At 48.9% G+C, this 16,167-nt stretch overlaps 1 protein-coding gene across 1 annotated transcript; it reads left to right on the top strand.

Annotated features, from left to right (window-relative positions):
- The first annotated feature begins 5,193 nt into the window (after positions 1-5,193).
- On the top strand, positions 5,194-15,912 carry LOC138262469 (cis-aconitate decarboxylase-like). The gene is made up of 6 exons (XM_069212363.1): positions 5,194-5,352; positions 11,907-11,961; positions 12,314-12,501; positions 13,898-13,990; positions 14,264-14,469; positions 14,965-15,912. Exons 1-6 carry the CDS (start codon positions 5,194-5,196, stop codon positions 15,884-15,886), a joined length of 1,623 nt encoding a protein of 540 aa, XP_069068464.1. The 3' UTR covers positions 15,887-15,912.
- Positions 15,913-16,167: the final 255 nt, after the last annotated feature.

Below are 16,167 nucleotides of genomic sequence, written 5' to 3'. Positions count from 1 at the left end.
AAGCGGGAGTCAGCCCAAGGAGGGAAAAAAACAGGAAAGCCCAAATTGTCACGAACATGAGCCAGAACATCCTCCATCTCCTCCCTGGAGACATACTTCCTACCAGAAGACGTAGAAGGAGCATCATCCTCTGAGGAAGAGGACCCCTCTGCCGCCACTAGGGCGAGAGGTAGGACGCCCAGGGCGGGTCACCCCAGCCTGAAGAGCCTTGGACACAGCCACCTCAATCATGTCCTGAACCTCCTCCCTAGACATGAGAGGGGCAAGAGTCCCCACCGCAACCTGGTGCCCACCAGGCGGCTGAACGTGAACCGCAACAGCCTCCCCCTCCGAGGAGGAGGAGGAGGAAGATACAATCCGGCGTCTCTTTCCTAGTCCCTGCACCGACATGACCAAATAGCCACTGCTACTCCAAACAGAAGCCAGCTAAATAGGGAAGAGAAACTCCCCCCCCCCCCCCCAACCATCAGCAAATAAAAATGTGGCACAGACCCAGCACCAATCAACCAAAAATAAGAAAAACGCGAGTATAAACCACCCGCTTTACCAGGAGAGAGAAGACGAAACCAACCGGCAAACTCGTCCAGCAACACGAGGCTAAGATCTGGAAGCGCAGCCCCAGCCACCATAGAGCTGACCGACTCCATCAGCCGACTCGGAAACAGCCTCCAGCAAGGCAGCCCTGCACACCTCCAGGAAGAAGCTCCGGCCGGGACCCCACTGCGAGGAGCTCAGCACCCGCCATGCGGCAACACAATGCCCCTCCAGGCCCTGCTGTAGAGGAGAAAGAAAAGGTAAGTCTAGTTAGGCTAGAAAAGAAAAAACAGGTGGAGTCGGGTGGGGGGACTTTTTAAAAGGGAAGGGTCTAGGGGAGGCAAGGAGCTTCATTGGTCTTAAAGGAAGGTGAGGGAGGCACGGGAGGTAATGAGTAGTAGACCCCCTGGCACTGTGAGCAGACCTCTGGCATAGTGAGCAGAGACCCCTGGCACTGTGAGCAGACCTCTGGCACAGTGAGCAGACTCCTGGCACTGTGAGCAGATACCACTGGTGCTGTGAGCAGACATCTGGCACTGTGAGCAGACCCCTAACACTGTGAACGGACCTCTGGCATAGTGAACAGAGACCCCTGGTGCTGTGAGCAGAGACCCCTGGCTCTGTGAGCAGAGACCCCGGGCTCTGTGAGCAGACCTCTGGCATAGTGAGCAGACCCCTGGCATTGTGTGCAGAGACCCCTGGTGCTGTGAGCAGACCTCTGCACAGTGAGCAGAGACCCTTGATGCTATGAGCAGACCTCTGGCACATTGCCACTGTTATGTTATGTTATGTGTAACTTCTAAAGCGCTGGTTCACCGAAAGGTTTCTTGGTGCTGGGAGCACTAGAAGCAGGGCGGAGAGGCATATCATAGGCTTGTCTAAAAAGCCATGATTTTAGGGGAGTTCTAAATTTCTCATGAGAGGTGGCTGCTCTTATGTTGTCTGGGAGAGAGTTCCAGGAGCCAATGCCGCAACCCTGGTACCCCCCCCCAGCCTTTTCTTCTTGTACTTAGGGACCTCTAAAAGACTGAGGTGTGCTGCTCTGAGGTTACGCCTGGAGATGTAGGGCCAGATGTATGAAAAGTTTTTTCACTCGCAAACGGTGCGAATCGCAAAAACCGGCCGTTTGCGAGTGCAAAAACGTGGTCTGCGATGCATGAAAGGCATTCGCAGACCAAAAATAAGAAATTGCTAAATTTGCGATTTCTTGCGTTGCGACCTGGTTTTGCGAGTCGCATTTTGCAATTCAGTATTTCCAGTAGGAAATTGCGAGAAGCAAAATGCGAATCGCAAAATCCGAATCCCAAAGAGATGCATCAAAAAATCGCAATTAGCGATTTTTTGCAGAATGGCATTTTGCACATGCAAAATACCACTAAGTGAAAGCAGGTGGTAACCAGGTGCAACCTATATGAAGTGGCCCAGAATGCCTCAGACCCCCCACCACAATGGCTGCACTCTACGTCATGGCGAGGAGGATGAGGATCCTGGCAGGTTTGAGGAGAGGGAGGAGGAGACAGGAGCGCATTTCTAGGGAGCATTACACTATTTGACGTGACAGAGGAGAACATATGTGAGAGGTATAGGGTGAACTCAGCCATGATTCATGATCTCATAGCTGAGCTACAACCCATACTGCAGCGCAGAACACTAAGGACACATAGCATGGGCAGGTATCATGCACCCTCCACCTACTTACCTCAGGGAGCTATCAAGGGGTCATAGCAGCGGCTGGGGGGGTCACACAGAACACCCTCTTCTGATTTGTCAATGCATGTATCAACGCCATGCTAAGCAAACTCCAACAGTACATCCGATTCCCCCACACCCCACAGGAAATACAGCAGACAAAAATTAACGTTTATCAAATTGCACACTTCCCCCACGTCCTAGGTGCCATAGATGGCACACATGTGGCAATGTGTCCACCATCAGTCACAGAGTATGTGTACCGAAACCGTAAACACCAACATCCCATGAATAAACAGGAGATATGCAATGCCACCTACATCATAACTGATCTTGTGGCCAGGTATAATAGTGGCTACTTGTGCAATCTTGCACAATATAGCTACAACCAGGGGCATACCTATAGAAATCAGTGACACCGAATCAGTTGAGGATGACGATCCCATACCACCTCTACAGCCAGCAGACAGGACCAGTGCAGCAGAGGGACGGCAAAGGCCTGCTGACATCACACACAACCATTCCAGATGTGAGTATGCACAATCAAACTCTACTGACTACTGTAGCTATAGTGAGAAATAAAATGTATTCCTTTACGGCAGGTTCAGAATTGTGATGTGTAAAATAAAAGGGGGATTGTCAAAACGAAAATTAACAAATGAACAGAGTCCCATACTATTACTCCATAGTGGGGACACCAGAGTCAATGAGGCAGAAGTCACTTCCTCCTCCCTCGCACACCACTGGGGTGCCCAGTTGCATCACTGGCACCCTGAATGTCAGGCTCTGTGGCAGTGCTGCGCCTGGCACTGCGCCGTCTGTGGTCTGGAGCTGGTAGGTGCACACTGCTGAGGCTTGAGGTATCCTCCGTGTCACCCAAGGCAACCTCACTCGGAGTGGCCGACCTCTGTCCCAATACCTGTTCGATCACAGTGGTGATCTGCACAAGGGCCTGGACCACATCCCTACTGGTGTGTGAAGCCTCAACCTGGGCCGCCACAGCACGATCGGCAATGAGGGCGGTGGAGTTGGCCATGCGATTGGATGACCGGCAGTATGTTGCAAACATGGTGCGGAATCGGTGCTCATGTCTGCGTTTACTCAGGCGTTCTTGTCGCAGCTCCTCGCACAGGTCACGCACAGCAGTTGTCAACTCACGAGTGTCCTGGGAGGCCTGTACCTGTCCCTCACGCAGCTGGTTTATGTTCTCATTGAGGCTGTCCAGTCTCCGATGCAGTCCGACCGTGTTCCGATTGTGGACTCTGAGGCTCCTGTCCAAACTTTGGATCCTTCTATTTTGCTGCCGTTGTTGCTGCAACATTGCAGCCTCCAGTCCACCGAACAGGGATGTACCCTCAGCTGCCTCCTGCAATTGCTGTAGTGACACTGGGGCACGTGGACGACGCGCTGCAGGACACCTGTCCTCCGGTACCTGGCTGCGCATCCCAGATGCGGATGGTGTGCCGGAACTTTCCTGCTGCACATCTGAGTCACCACTGAGGTCCGGTAGTGGTAACGGCCTATGCCTGCGGCGCACAGTAGGAAGATTGCTGGACCCACTGGTGTTGTTGTCTAAGGGCAGCTGCGTGTCCGTGTCCACTACACCCGTCTCTGCTGTGGCTGCTGTGCCAGGCCCACCTGCAACAACAATATGGAGCATGTCAGTTCTGTATGTTACATTATCTGTCCAGAAATGGCAATAATACTATACATACTGCTGTACATGATTGTGTTACCTTGGGTGTCCCTATGCTTGCTAACATTATCATGCCGCTGTCTGTTCTAGTTTGTGGACCGCGACTCCCATAATGCATGTTTTGGCTGCTAATGAGATGTGGAGTGGACTACTGCACACACTACTTCACATTGCATGCTAATTCCTACGTGGCTTTTATGCATGCACATACAGTGTTCACACAACAGATTTGGCACTTACCTTGGCTGGTACTTGGTTGGGCCGAGGTGTCTATGTCAGTGACCACAGTCACTGCTTCTGGTAGGAGGGTTGATTCCACTAGGTCCTCCAGTGGTGTGGCAGGTGGCTCTGTTGGTGGTCCACCTCCTGTGCTCCTGGCCTCTGCAAGTTGCCTTGCCACCCTCTCCTTGGCCCGGGACCGCAGGTCATACCAGTGCTTCTTGATTTCATCTAAGGAGCGCTGGGCCACTCCAATGGCGCAAATCTTCGTTTGAATGTCCAGCCAGAGTCTCCTCTTCTCGCTCGCTGGCACCTGGAGGGAGGATTTGCCAAACAGGCAGTCATGGCTCCTCACCACCTCCTCTGTTAGGAGCTCCAGCTCCTGCTCACTAAATTTGAGCTTGCGCTTCCTCTCCTGCTTCTCTGCTCCAGGACCTTGGGGCTCCATGGTGGCTCAGATGATTCTACTCCTTCACAGTGCTCCTCACAGTGGCTGGGCTGCTCTCCCTCTGGATGCTGGCTTGGGTGTGGCTTTTGTACCTGCCTGGGATGACTCATTTCCTGCTGATGAGTCATCAATCACCTCCAGGTGTGCATTCTCGAACTTTCTCGCTTCTTGAAAATTGCGATTAGGAAAATGGGCCTCGCAAAGCACAGATAGCGATTTTTAAGAAATCGCTAATTCCGAATCGCAATTTTGTTACATGGCCAATTGCGACTCATTTCTTAAAATTCGCATTTTGCGATTAGCAGACCCCTGTTTTCATCCATCTGGCCCGTAGTTCTGTGGTTTGGAAGACACACAGGAGGTGCTTTTGCTCTGACAGATTTTAAAAATCATGCAGCCTGTTTTAAACAGTGCTCTTTGTGCAACTGGAAGCCAGCGCAGTTTCTTTAACAATGGTTTAGTGTGACAGTATCTAGGTTGCTGAAATACCAATCTAGCTTCTTGATTTTGCACAAGCTGCAATCTTTGACTCAGACCTTTAGGGAGACCTAAGTAGGGAGCATTATCATAATCAATGCGGGACATCACGTGTGCAAGAACAATCTGAATGATCGCCTCAGTAGAGAAGAAAATCCTGATATTTTTAATCTTGCGGAGCCGAAACAACTGGAAGAAGGCACTGCTGCAATCTGGGGGTTCGTTGATCTTCGTCAACAAGAATCACAAGGCTCTTCGTCACTTTTTTTGGAGTAGGAGCAGGGCACAGGTGAGGGGTACATGCAAGTGGGCGGCGGCCACCCACTATTTTCACAGTCCACTGTGCCAAGTTCAGCACCCAGAAAAATATAGTGATTTCGTCCAATGCACCAGGACACTTTCAGCAGGGTCTGCACACGCGTTAACAGTGTCTGCACGTTGTATGCTTTCCTTTGTTCTGAGCAGCAACATGCAGGACCAGAGAGGGCTTTCTTATTTTAAATTCCTGTTGGCCCAGGACACAAGGCTGAAATTAAGAGGCCATCAGCCCTTCCTTTGTTTGATTAGCCTGGCTGGAAGCAGTCTGGAGCCTCACACCTAGCTGCAGTGGAGGAAACAAAGGCCCACAGCTTGTTATCACTTCATATGTACTTAAGAGATGCATGTTTTTTATTTTGTTCAGTCTCTCTATACAAGAGATAGGCATGCACTCTAAGAATCTCTGATGTGTTGGTCTGTCCCAGTATTTACACAAATACCAATTTAATACTTTGTTTTATTGCTTTTATAGCACTTCTCATGCCAATGTAGGATGTCTGACAATACATTGACAAATGATATGTGTGTTAATAAGGATGTGTTACATAATAAACTAAGGTTTATAAGTAATAAGAGTCTCAAGTCCTTCGCAGCTCCCTGTCTTTTATTAAAAGGATTACAAGTTCTGAACTGCAAGCTATCAAAAAAATATTTGTGTTAAAAGTGGTAACCCAGTTACCGATCTACATAAATACAAATCTATCATCTGCATATTACATGATGTGCTTTGAAGGAGACACGTTCAAATCTGGGACCAGGCAAAGCACAGATTTATCCAGCACATGCATGAGCCTCCAGAGTTATCTTACCATTATTATTCTTCCCTGAGATTTACTGGGCCACAAAGATCTCTGCAGCAGGTGCCTTAACCATATGCGATATTTCAAAATTCAAATGCAGAATTTGCAACCAATTAAGCAGAACTGATTTACTGCCACGTTTCTCCTTGCTGCCAATATCTTTGTGGCAGAGCTTTAAAAAAATCAGGCCCATGTTTATGGGTTTGTGGTGCGGGCAGCGAAAGAAGTCACCTTGCTGCGCTGCCCTGCGTCAGCGTGAAATAGTTGGTATGTGGCATATCTGTGGCATACGCCGCATTCCTGTCCTTTCCCACTGCCCTGGTGCACAATGGGCTTCCGAGCACCAACGCAGGCAGCCTTGCACCATGGTTCAAGGGTGCCTGCGTTGTAGGTATGATTGTTTTTGTGCAGGAAGGGACACCTTCCTGCACACAAACAATCCTAGGAGGCCTTTTCCTCTTTCTATGGGTGCTGCAGTACGCAGCACACATAGCAAGAGGAAAAAATGAGGAGAAGTAAATGTTTTGGCACATCACTAGTTTTACAAGGTCTTGTAAATATGCGGATGTGTCAAAATCCATGGGTGTTGCGTGGGAACACTCGTGGAATGCCTCCCTTGCGCAGAGTAAGACAACACAGCGATTTGCAATGCTTTGCCTTACCCCATATCTATGAGTCCATTCTAAGCCACGCAAAGTGACTTTGTGTGGTCTCATAGATATTAATTTAAGGTTTGCGCTGCTGTTGCATCACAAAATGTAACACAACAGCGATGCAAGGGGGCTCGTAAATCTGCCCTGAAATGTGTAAATTGAGACCCAGATTTTGTTTCAGGGGTGCACAACTTTTTTGACACAACCCCAATGCAAAATTTAACTTGTTAAATCTTGCAATGCACTCAAATGTAGTCATAATAAAACTGCTCAACATATGTCTGAGGTGTTAATATCTGATGCAACTTCCTGTTAGGTCATTGGTTGTGATGCCAAGGGCGATGTCATGCGCCGTGATGTCATGCACCATGATGTCACTTGCATACTGCCTAACTTGTTAAGTCCTCCCACTTCTTTTTTTAGGACTTGTCCACTTAGTAGGAGTGGGGGCAAGCTCCAGTGGCCAAAAGGAAGGGTGCCAGCAATGCAGTGAGTTTTTAACCATCTGTGAGGAGATCCCTGGCACTGTGGCAGACTGTTGGATTTGGAGAAAGACTCAGCCTTTCTGAGCATCTGTGCCCCTCCCTGGCACAATCATACCATGAGCATAGTTAGCGCAGATGGGCACCATAGCCAGCAGGCTGGCACATTGAACATCATATGAGCAGTGCCTAGAACTGTGAGTAGACCTCGGGCACTGTGAGCAGACCCCTAGTACTGTGAATACACCTCTAGCACTGTAAGCAGACCCCTATCACAGTGAGTAGACTTCTGGCACTGTGAGCAGACCCCTGGCACTGTGACCAGACCGATAGAACTAAGAGCACACCTCGGGCAGACCTTTGGCACTGTGAGTAGACCACTGGCACTGTGACCAGACCCCTAATACTGTGAGTATGTCTCTGGCTGTGTGAGCTGTTTTCTGACACCTGTGAACAACACCCTAGCACTGTTACCAGACCTATAGTACTGTGAGCAGACCCCTGTCACTGTGAGCTGATCGCTGGCACTGTGAACAGACCTCTGGTACTGTGAGCAGACATCAAGCACTGTGAGCGACCTCTGGCACTGTGAGCAGACCCTAGCATGGTGAACAGCACCATAGCACTGTGAGAAGACCACTGGCACTGGGAGCAGACCCTGGCAATGTGAGCTTATCCCCCAGAAGTCTGATCATAATCCTGGCACTCTGAGCAGACATCTGCTCTGTGAGCAGACATCTAGCACCGTGAGCAGGCCTGTAGCACTGTGAGCAGACCCCTCGCCCAGTGAGCACACCCATGGCACTGTGAGTAGGCCCCTGGGATTGTGGACAGACCCCTGGCAGTCTGAGAGGATTATTGGCACTGTGGGCAGACCCCTGGCACTGTGAGCAGACACCTGACACTGTGAGGGGACCTCTGGCACTGGGAGCAGACCCTAGTAATGTGAGCATATCCCCTTAGCATTCTGATCGTAATCCTGACACAGTGAACAGACATCTGCTCTGTGAGCAGACCTGAAGCACTGTGAGCAGACCCCAGGCACTGTGAGGAGACCTCTGGCACAGTGAGGAGACCTCTGGCACTGTGAGCAGCATCCTAAGTCTGGCACAGCTGAGAAGAACAAGGGACAGACTGGCACCCTGAGCATCATATTAAGAACACTCTTAACTGAGAAAACTTTGGAATATTTGTACAACCCTTAGATTTGTATTGGACTAGCACATGACGGCAGAGCCCTGGCATATCATAGAGTCATGTCTAATAGAATTTGTGAAGAGTTGTTAACTGGCAGAGGGATGCTAAAGGGCGCCAGCGCAGGGGAGAGGACAGAATTGCACTGTATTTTGTAAATACGGTGCATTTCTGCCCTTTCCCTGTGGCGCAGGGCAGTGAGCCAAGGTGACTTGCTGCACTGCCCTCCTCCACTTCCTTGTAAATAGGCCCCAAGGTTTCTACATCTCACGACCATTCTGAGGCCTTGGATCACTGATCACCGTCAGACTCTGCACCACCATCACTCCTACCGTTCTCCGTGCACCTTTATCTCATAGCGCTGTGAGGCTGCATTAAAGCGCTATGTGCGCTCCTCAAAAAGCCAAACATCTCTATTGTGAATGCTGTGTAATGTCCCCACCTTTGTACAATGTTAATCACTAGTCTCGGTGTGAATCGACGTGTTCTACTTGCGGGTCCTGGACCTGTGGAACGTGCTCTGTGTGGGGGGGGCGGGGGTCTAGTATGGACTGTCCCAAAGAGCGGCCGCCCCTGCGAGGGGTTATAGTCCTAAACTTCCGGGGTTTCCTGACTTCGGAAACAAAGGCAGTGAGTGGAGCCCCCTGCAGGCTCCGGGTAGGTGTTACTTAGAGAGACCCCCCCTCCCCCCAACCCGATGCATAAAAGAAACTTAACTTATTGGAATGTTCATGTTTATTGTGGGGAATTCCAGCAGGAGCTTCACCTCGCAGTCTCCCATCCCCAGCTCCTGAGATATGACATCACAGGTTTTCAAAGGTTTCCAAAGAGAAATAATTTCGTTTCACTATTTGAAGCCCGTTATTTTAAAACGGTATTCCAAAAATAAAAACCACAGTAAAATATCATTTTTCATACATTCCTTATAAAACAATGATGTATTATTCCCTCGAATTACGACAGTGAGGTTTGCAAAAATCATTTAAAGTGGGCTCATATGTGTAAATGTAAATGTTCTATTGTAAACTAAATTTGCGGTTTCATTCATACTTATATACATGCTCAGATTTAGAACCATACAGAGAAAGAACTATATGCCTGAGCGCGCGCACATACCACGGTCACTATTATCTAAGTCCATTCTCCATCTTAGGAAGCCAGGGGAGGGCTCCATGGACACTTAGAATCCGTCTGGGATGCCTTCCTGGGATTTCCCCCCGGCCCCTCCTGCCTTTGGTCTTTTCTGTAGTATTTGCCCTACAGGAATTCCCAAGACTTCTTCCTGGTCTTTCCCAGAGGGTGATGCCCGGCCCGGGATATATCTCGCCCCGCCCCTTTCAGTGATGTCACTCTGCATAGGGCTTTTTTGGGGGGAGATCACTTCCCTTTTAAGCGTATATAACCCCTGGAAAGAGACACAGCATCTGCCAACACCAGAGGCCCAACCTGCCCCTTCCTGTCAGCACCACAGAGAGAGAGAGAGAAGGGCTGGGCTGTCCCAGGACAGGAGCGGAAAAGACCCCTCTAAGAAGGACAGAAATAGACTGCGAGGCAGAGAACGTCTATCTGGAAACCAGCAACTGATTGCAGAGACCTCTCTTGGGGCGGACACTGACTGCAGAGACCGAGGAAACGTCTCTTGTGACTAGGACTGACTGTAGAGGCAGAGAAGACCTCCCCCAGAGACTGACTGCAGGGACAGATACAACCTCTCTCAGGACAGAGGCAGACATCAGTGCACAAGATGCTACAATGTTCCTTCCAGGTGAGCCCTGCCACGGACATCAGGTTTCCGGAGCTTTAATGGCTGGATTTGTATATTTTGCGTCAGTTTGGGAGACATCATTTGTTTCCATAACACACTTTAGATTGGCTGAAAACCTATCTCCCGATCTCGAAAATCAATTCGTTTTTACAGATGGATTTATTATAAAATACACCAGATGGTGCACTTACTTCTTAGAAAATGCACATGATCATAATATTCCTTTTACACGTGTATTCGTTTTTTATTTCACTGTAACATTCTCGTACTTTCTTAATATACTTTTCAAACTCCCATACTTTTTTTTATGTTGTTTTCTGTTTTTATTTTTAAATGTACGTTGGTTCTCATACTTTTAATGTGTTTTTCTGTTTTTAAATGTACGTTGGTGAATAAAAGGGTAGCACCTTTTATTCTTACCTCATCACGTGTCCTAATATCGTCAGCTCTAGTCCATTTGTCCTGTATTTCTCTGCTGTTCATACTGCGGAGGTGCATGTTTGCCGTGAACATTATAGAAGCATCTAAGGTAATTAAGGTCTGTTGTAAAAGGAGTTTGGGTCTGGATTGTAGGTACTTGTTTCACAAAGTATGTGTAGTAATGCACGTTACACAACGTTTTCAGATAGCAGTAGGCTTTAGGGGCAGCCCTGGGGGGGATTTTCAAAATGACTTTACTTTAGCGATCATAAACCTGTGCCATGATGAATACGGTGTCCCAGATGAAATGCTTGTGCCTTTTGGTAAATAGTGCCAGTGTGGCAGACTGTGCCCCCAGGAACCAGTGCCCATCTCACGTCTACGTCAGGAGTAAGATAAACCGTTTCATACTGTGCTAAATGACATCATACCCAGACTGTTTCTCTGCCAACATCCCATCAGAATGCCTGCACCAGAACAGAGACCACCTCAAGTGCCGACATGATGTGCCAGGATGCTGGCATCATAGCCCTATGTGCTGGCGGCAAAGGCCGATCGACCAGCGTCATTTGCCAGTATGCCAACCTAAGGTGCGGGCATAACATTCCAGGGTGGGTCCTATGTTGCCGGGGTTCTTTCATGATATGTCAGTGTGCTGACTTCATTTGCCAAGGTGCTGGCATCAAATATCAGAGTGCTGACATCATATTTGTGTCCAGAGGCTGGCATCATATGCCAGGGTGGTGCCAGTGCATCCTGGGGACTGTTCAGTGCGTTAGCGGTGCTGATCACGTGTACCAGGTTGATCCTTTTGACAGAGTGGCAACGGTGCCAGTCCTGCAGCCGATGTACAAGCCTTGGGCTGTTTACAAACCAGACTTTAACTGCTGACATTCCAGGCAGTGACTACTTATGTGTCATGCTGGGGGAGGTCATGTGCCATCCTAGGATTGCTCGTAGGAAAGGCTGGGACTGGCCATGGGCCATGAACTTTCTCGTTTACCACTCTTGGACAGCAGTTTGACAAACCAGGGGCTCTAAGAGTGACCACCCTCAAATCTCTCCTCTGTTATTTCTCCTTCTCTATCCTCTTCCCCATCTCGGCCCTGTTGCCCACTCCCCTTCTCTTCTACCCCTTTGCTCTCCTTTCCATGCTCCAATACACTGCAACAACTCTGCTAATATTGCTCTCTCTCTCTTTCTTCTTCCAGAAACCACAGGCCATCCTCAGGATGTCCAGGCAGGTGCACTCGGCAGTGGTGGAAGGTAAGTCTCTCTTCACTCACTCTCTGGTCTGAGGTCGCTCTGTAGCTTCTGTGTCCAGTTACTGGTTCTGGTATCACTCCCCTTGGTCTAAGACCACTCTCTATCACTAGGGCCCAGTAACAGGTTCTGGTGTCACTCACCTTGACTTGGGTCCCTTATGCCATGGTCCCAGTTACTAGATCTGGTGCTGCTCGCCCCGGCTGGAGTCTGCTATCAGTCTACACTCCAAGGGTCCTGCGTAATGATTGTCCCATGTAAACAAGCACTGGTGCTGGTCTGGATCAGCTGGACTCTGGTCTCATGCCAACCCAGTGCGCCAGTAGTTCTGATCCTGTTTCTTCTCCTCACCCAGCACTGGAGGAGAGGCCCCTTGAGAAGGCAGTCACCAGCAGCTTTGCTTCCTTCATACATGGAGTCCAGGCAGATCACCTGTCCCAAGCTGTGCGGCACCGAAGCAAGCGTATGATCCTGGACAGCATCGGGGTTGGACTGGTGGGAAGCACGACCCATGTGTTCAACATCGCCCTGGGATACTGCCAGGTAAGAGGAAACATTGACACACTAAGCAACACCCATCCATTAAAACATCCTCTTGCCCAAAAGTGTGGCCACCGCCCTCTCCATACTGCCAGGTAAGATGTGACATGGAACACACCAAGCAACACACCACGCCACACACATTCGTTAAAACACCCGCTTGGCCAACAGTGTGGCCACCGCCCTCTACATACTGCCAGGTAAAATGCGACATGGAACACACCAAGAAACACACCATGCCATGCCATCCATTACAAACCCTTATAGGACAACAGTGTGCATCATCTCCCTGTGATCCTGCAGGTGAGAGGAGACATGGAACACAACATGTAACACACCATGCAACATGCATCCATTAAAAACCCTTCTAGGACAACAGTGTGACCATTGGCCTGTGATACTGCCATGTACAGTGTAACTGTCTCCCTGGGATCTTGCCAGGTGAGAAGAGACATAGAACATTCTCTACAAACCCCTTTTAGACCAAAGAGTGTGACCATGTTCTCGTGATCTTGCCAAGTAAAAGGCGACAGGCGCTGCACCACCAAATACGCCATTGAACTCCAATGAAGCATACACCCATTAAACCCCTCTACACCTGCCCTGATCACCATCTCCTTGTGATCCAGCCTGAGAAATGGGCCACAACAAGCAGACCATTCACCACCCAGCAATTAAAAAGCGCCTATGTCATAATCTCGTCGAGACCCCATGTTTTAAAAGGAGGCAAGGCCCAAATCAGAAAGCATACCATGGAGTACACGTCCACTAAAACATAACACACAACCATTAAAACATCCTACCAGGATCCAGACCTCACATCTCCTTGAGATACTCAAAAGAAAAATAAGACATTCATTAAAAAAGCAAGGTTTCATGAATCATACCATTCTTTAATGAAAACCCATTTTGGAATTTAGTTGTTTATTATCATCATAAGATTTTACCAGCTTATCAGAGTCTGGGATCTACTCAAGCATCACACCATGGACTACCCACACATTAATTAACCCTCTAGACAAACAGCGTGACCGTCTACCTGAAATCATCGGTAAGAAGCGAGAAAGACCAAGTCACCAAATCCACATGAATTATTCATCCACTAGCCACACCACGGACTCACTGTCTCGAAACACTACTAGGAGAGCAAGCATCAACTAGGGTAAGCAACTAAACTTGGGACCTCTGATCATCTAAACAGCTGTCCTTCAGAAACACTACCTCTACTCATGGAGATCCCCACCTCACCTCCTGTCTTTCTCCTAATAGCCCCCATCAGGTATGAGGTGACTCTCAAGGCCAAGGTGTTGAGTAATCCATACTTCCACAAGCTCCCATGCTTTCTCCACTAGGTGTCTATGTGCACTATTCATTCCTAACTTAATTCTTTCTCTAACAGGACATGTTCTCCTTGTCTGCAATCAGCTCTGTGTATGGAAGAAAAGGACTGCGACTACCTCCCACACTGGCTGCATATGTCAATGGAGTAGCGGTGAGGAATTTAACAGCTATCAATTTATCCATCAATCCTAGACGAAGAGCGATGAGTTTATGAACATTTTATAAATGCTGTCTCCTTCAATATTTAATATTGTCTGTTTCCACTTCTGTAAAGAGTCTGTATTGGGCAACTGTGCAGCAACTCAACAAACTCTCCACATCTGTAAATTGTTTCCATAGGTCGATGACACAATCTCTCTGTTTAACCTCACTTCCTGATCCCCCTATTTGAGGACCTCCTAACCCTCTTCTCCTCTACTAACAGACACACTCCATGGACTTCGATGACACTTGGCACCCTGCCACTCACCCCTCGGGCGCTGTGCTGCCAGCTCTAATAGCTGCTTCCCAGGTGCTCCCCGGGGGCTCACGACCCACCAGCTCAGACTTCCTCTTGGCATTCAACTTGGGCATCGAGGTGCAAGGAAGACTCATGCATTTCTCCAAAGAAGCCAGCAATATTCCCAAGAGGTATGTGTGATGTCCACAAAGGACATAAATATCCCATGACCAACACACAATGCCTATAGGTGGCTGCAGTATCTCCAGGTCACGGTTATGATGCTCAAAGAGGGTACACATAGCCCATACGTTATGTGTGAGATCCCTAAAGGGGGGTAATGTTATGATGTGTGCCTGATGTGCAAAAAAGGGCAAAAATACCACCAGGAGGAAACTATGATGGACACAAAATCATGTATGTGTATACCACACAATACAAGAAAAATATGGTAAAGTGTATGTTTCTGTTCACTATAACGGGATTCTTTTTTGTATTAAATGCTTAATTAGTTAGATCGTAGCATATTTTCAATTCCTTCTCATAGTTCATGCTAACAATAATGTTGCATGTCTGACATGCTTTAAGTATATTTCCTTAGTTTACACTAATTTTTAGCTTTGTCCTTCTTTATGTTGGTATTGTCATTATTTCCTCTCTGACACTGTTGTTTGTATTTCCTTCAGGTTCCATCCACCTTCTGTTGTTGGCACCATAGGCAGTGCTGCTGCCACAGCAAAACTTCTTTCCCTAAATGCAGACCAATGTGCCCATGCTCTGGCGATCGCTGCCTCTCTGGCAGGGGCACCTATGGCCAATGCAGCAACTCTTGCCAAGCCTCTCCATATTGGCAACGCCACCCGCCTTGGCATGGAAGCAGCACTTCTAGCTGCCTGCGGGATGGAAGCCAACCCACTCATCTTGGATGATGTGCCCGGCTGCTCAGGGTTCAGTGCTTTCTATGGTGACTACCAGCCCTCACCACTGGCAGTGCCAGATCTAGATTACAGCTTCCTCTTGGAGAAGCAAGACATTGCCTTCAAGAGGTTCCCAGCTCACTTGGGCATGCACTGGGTCGCAGACGCTGCCCTGTCAGTCAGAAACCGAGTCATCAACATGATGGGATTCTTCAACCCCGCTGCCATCTGCTCTGTACTTCTGAGGGTTCCGGTCTCGAAGTACATCAACAGGTCCTTCCCAGAGTCTGAACATGAGGCCCGACACTCATTCCAGTTCAACGCATGCACAGCCCTCCTGGATGGCAAGGTGGGCATTTCTTCCTTCAGTGAGGACAGCCTCAGGAGACCTGAGCTCATCAACCTGTTGAAGAAGGTGGTGGTGGAGCACCCTGAGGACAATGTGGCTAACTTCGACAAGATGTACGGAGAAGTAGTGCTACTCCTGGAGAGCGGAGAGATCGTGACGGGCAGATGTGACACCTTCTATGGACACTGGAGGAAGCCCCTCAGCCAAGAATCGCTCTATGAGAAGTTCCGCTCCAACACTGCCCATGTGCTCCACCAAGTCCAGGCGGAGGCCATTATTGAGGTGGTGGAGGAGATCGAGAACCTCGAAGACAGCTCACACCTGGCATCCTCTCTGCAGTAAACATGTAGACAGCTCACACCTGGCATCCTCCCTGCAGTAGAGGTGTTGACAGCTCACACCTGGCATCCTTTCTGCAGTAAAAGTGTAGAGAGATCACACCTGGCATCCTCCCTGCAGTAGAGGTGTTGACAGCTCACACCTGGCATCCTCCCTGCAGTAAACATGTAGACAGCTCACACCTGGCATCCTCCCTGCAGTAAAAGTGTAGAGAGCTCACACCTGGCATCCTCCCTGCAGTAAACATGTTGACAGCTCCCAACTGGCATCCTCTCTGCAGTAAA

The sequence above is a fragment of the Pleurodeles waltl genome, chromosome 10 (genome assembly GCF_031143425.1).
Source record: "Pleurodeles waltl isolate 20211129_DDA chromosome 10, aPleWal1.hap1.20221129, whole genome shotgun sequence".
Lineage (NCBI taxonomy): Eukaryota > Metazoa > Chordata > Amphibia > Caudata > Salamandridae > Pleurodeles > Pleurodeles waltl.
This window is presented reverse-complemented; position numbering and strand designations above follow the sequence as displayed.

Bases quoted from the DNA above. Each gene is read 5' to 3' on its own strand.
- LOC138262469 (XM_069212363.1), top strand. From the start codon at position 5,194: ATGATCGCCTCAGTAGAGAAGAAAATCCTGATATTTTTAATCTTGCGG. The intron at 5,353-11,906 runs GTGAGGGGTACA...TTCTTCTTCCAG, and splicing joins GGAGTAGGAGCAGGGCACAG to AAACCACAGGCCATCCTCAG. The intron at 12,502-13,897 runs GTAAGAGGAAAC...TTTCTCTAACAG, and splicing joins TCGCCCTGGGATACTGCCAG to GACATGTTCTCCTTGTCTGC.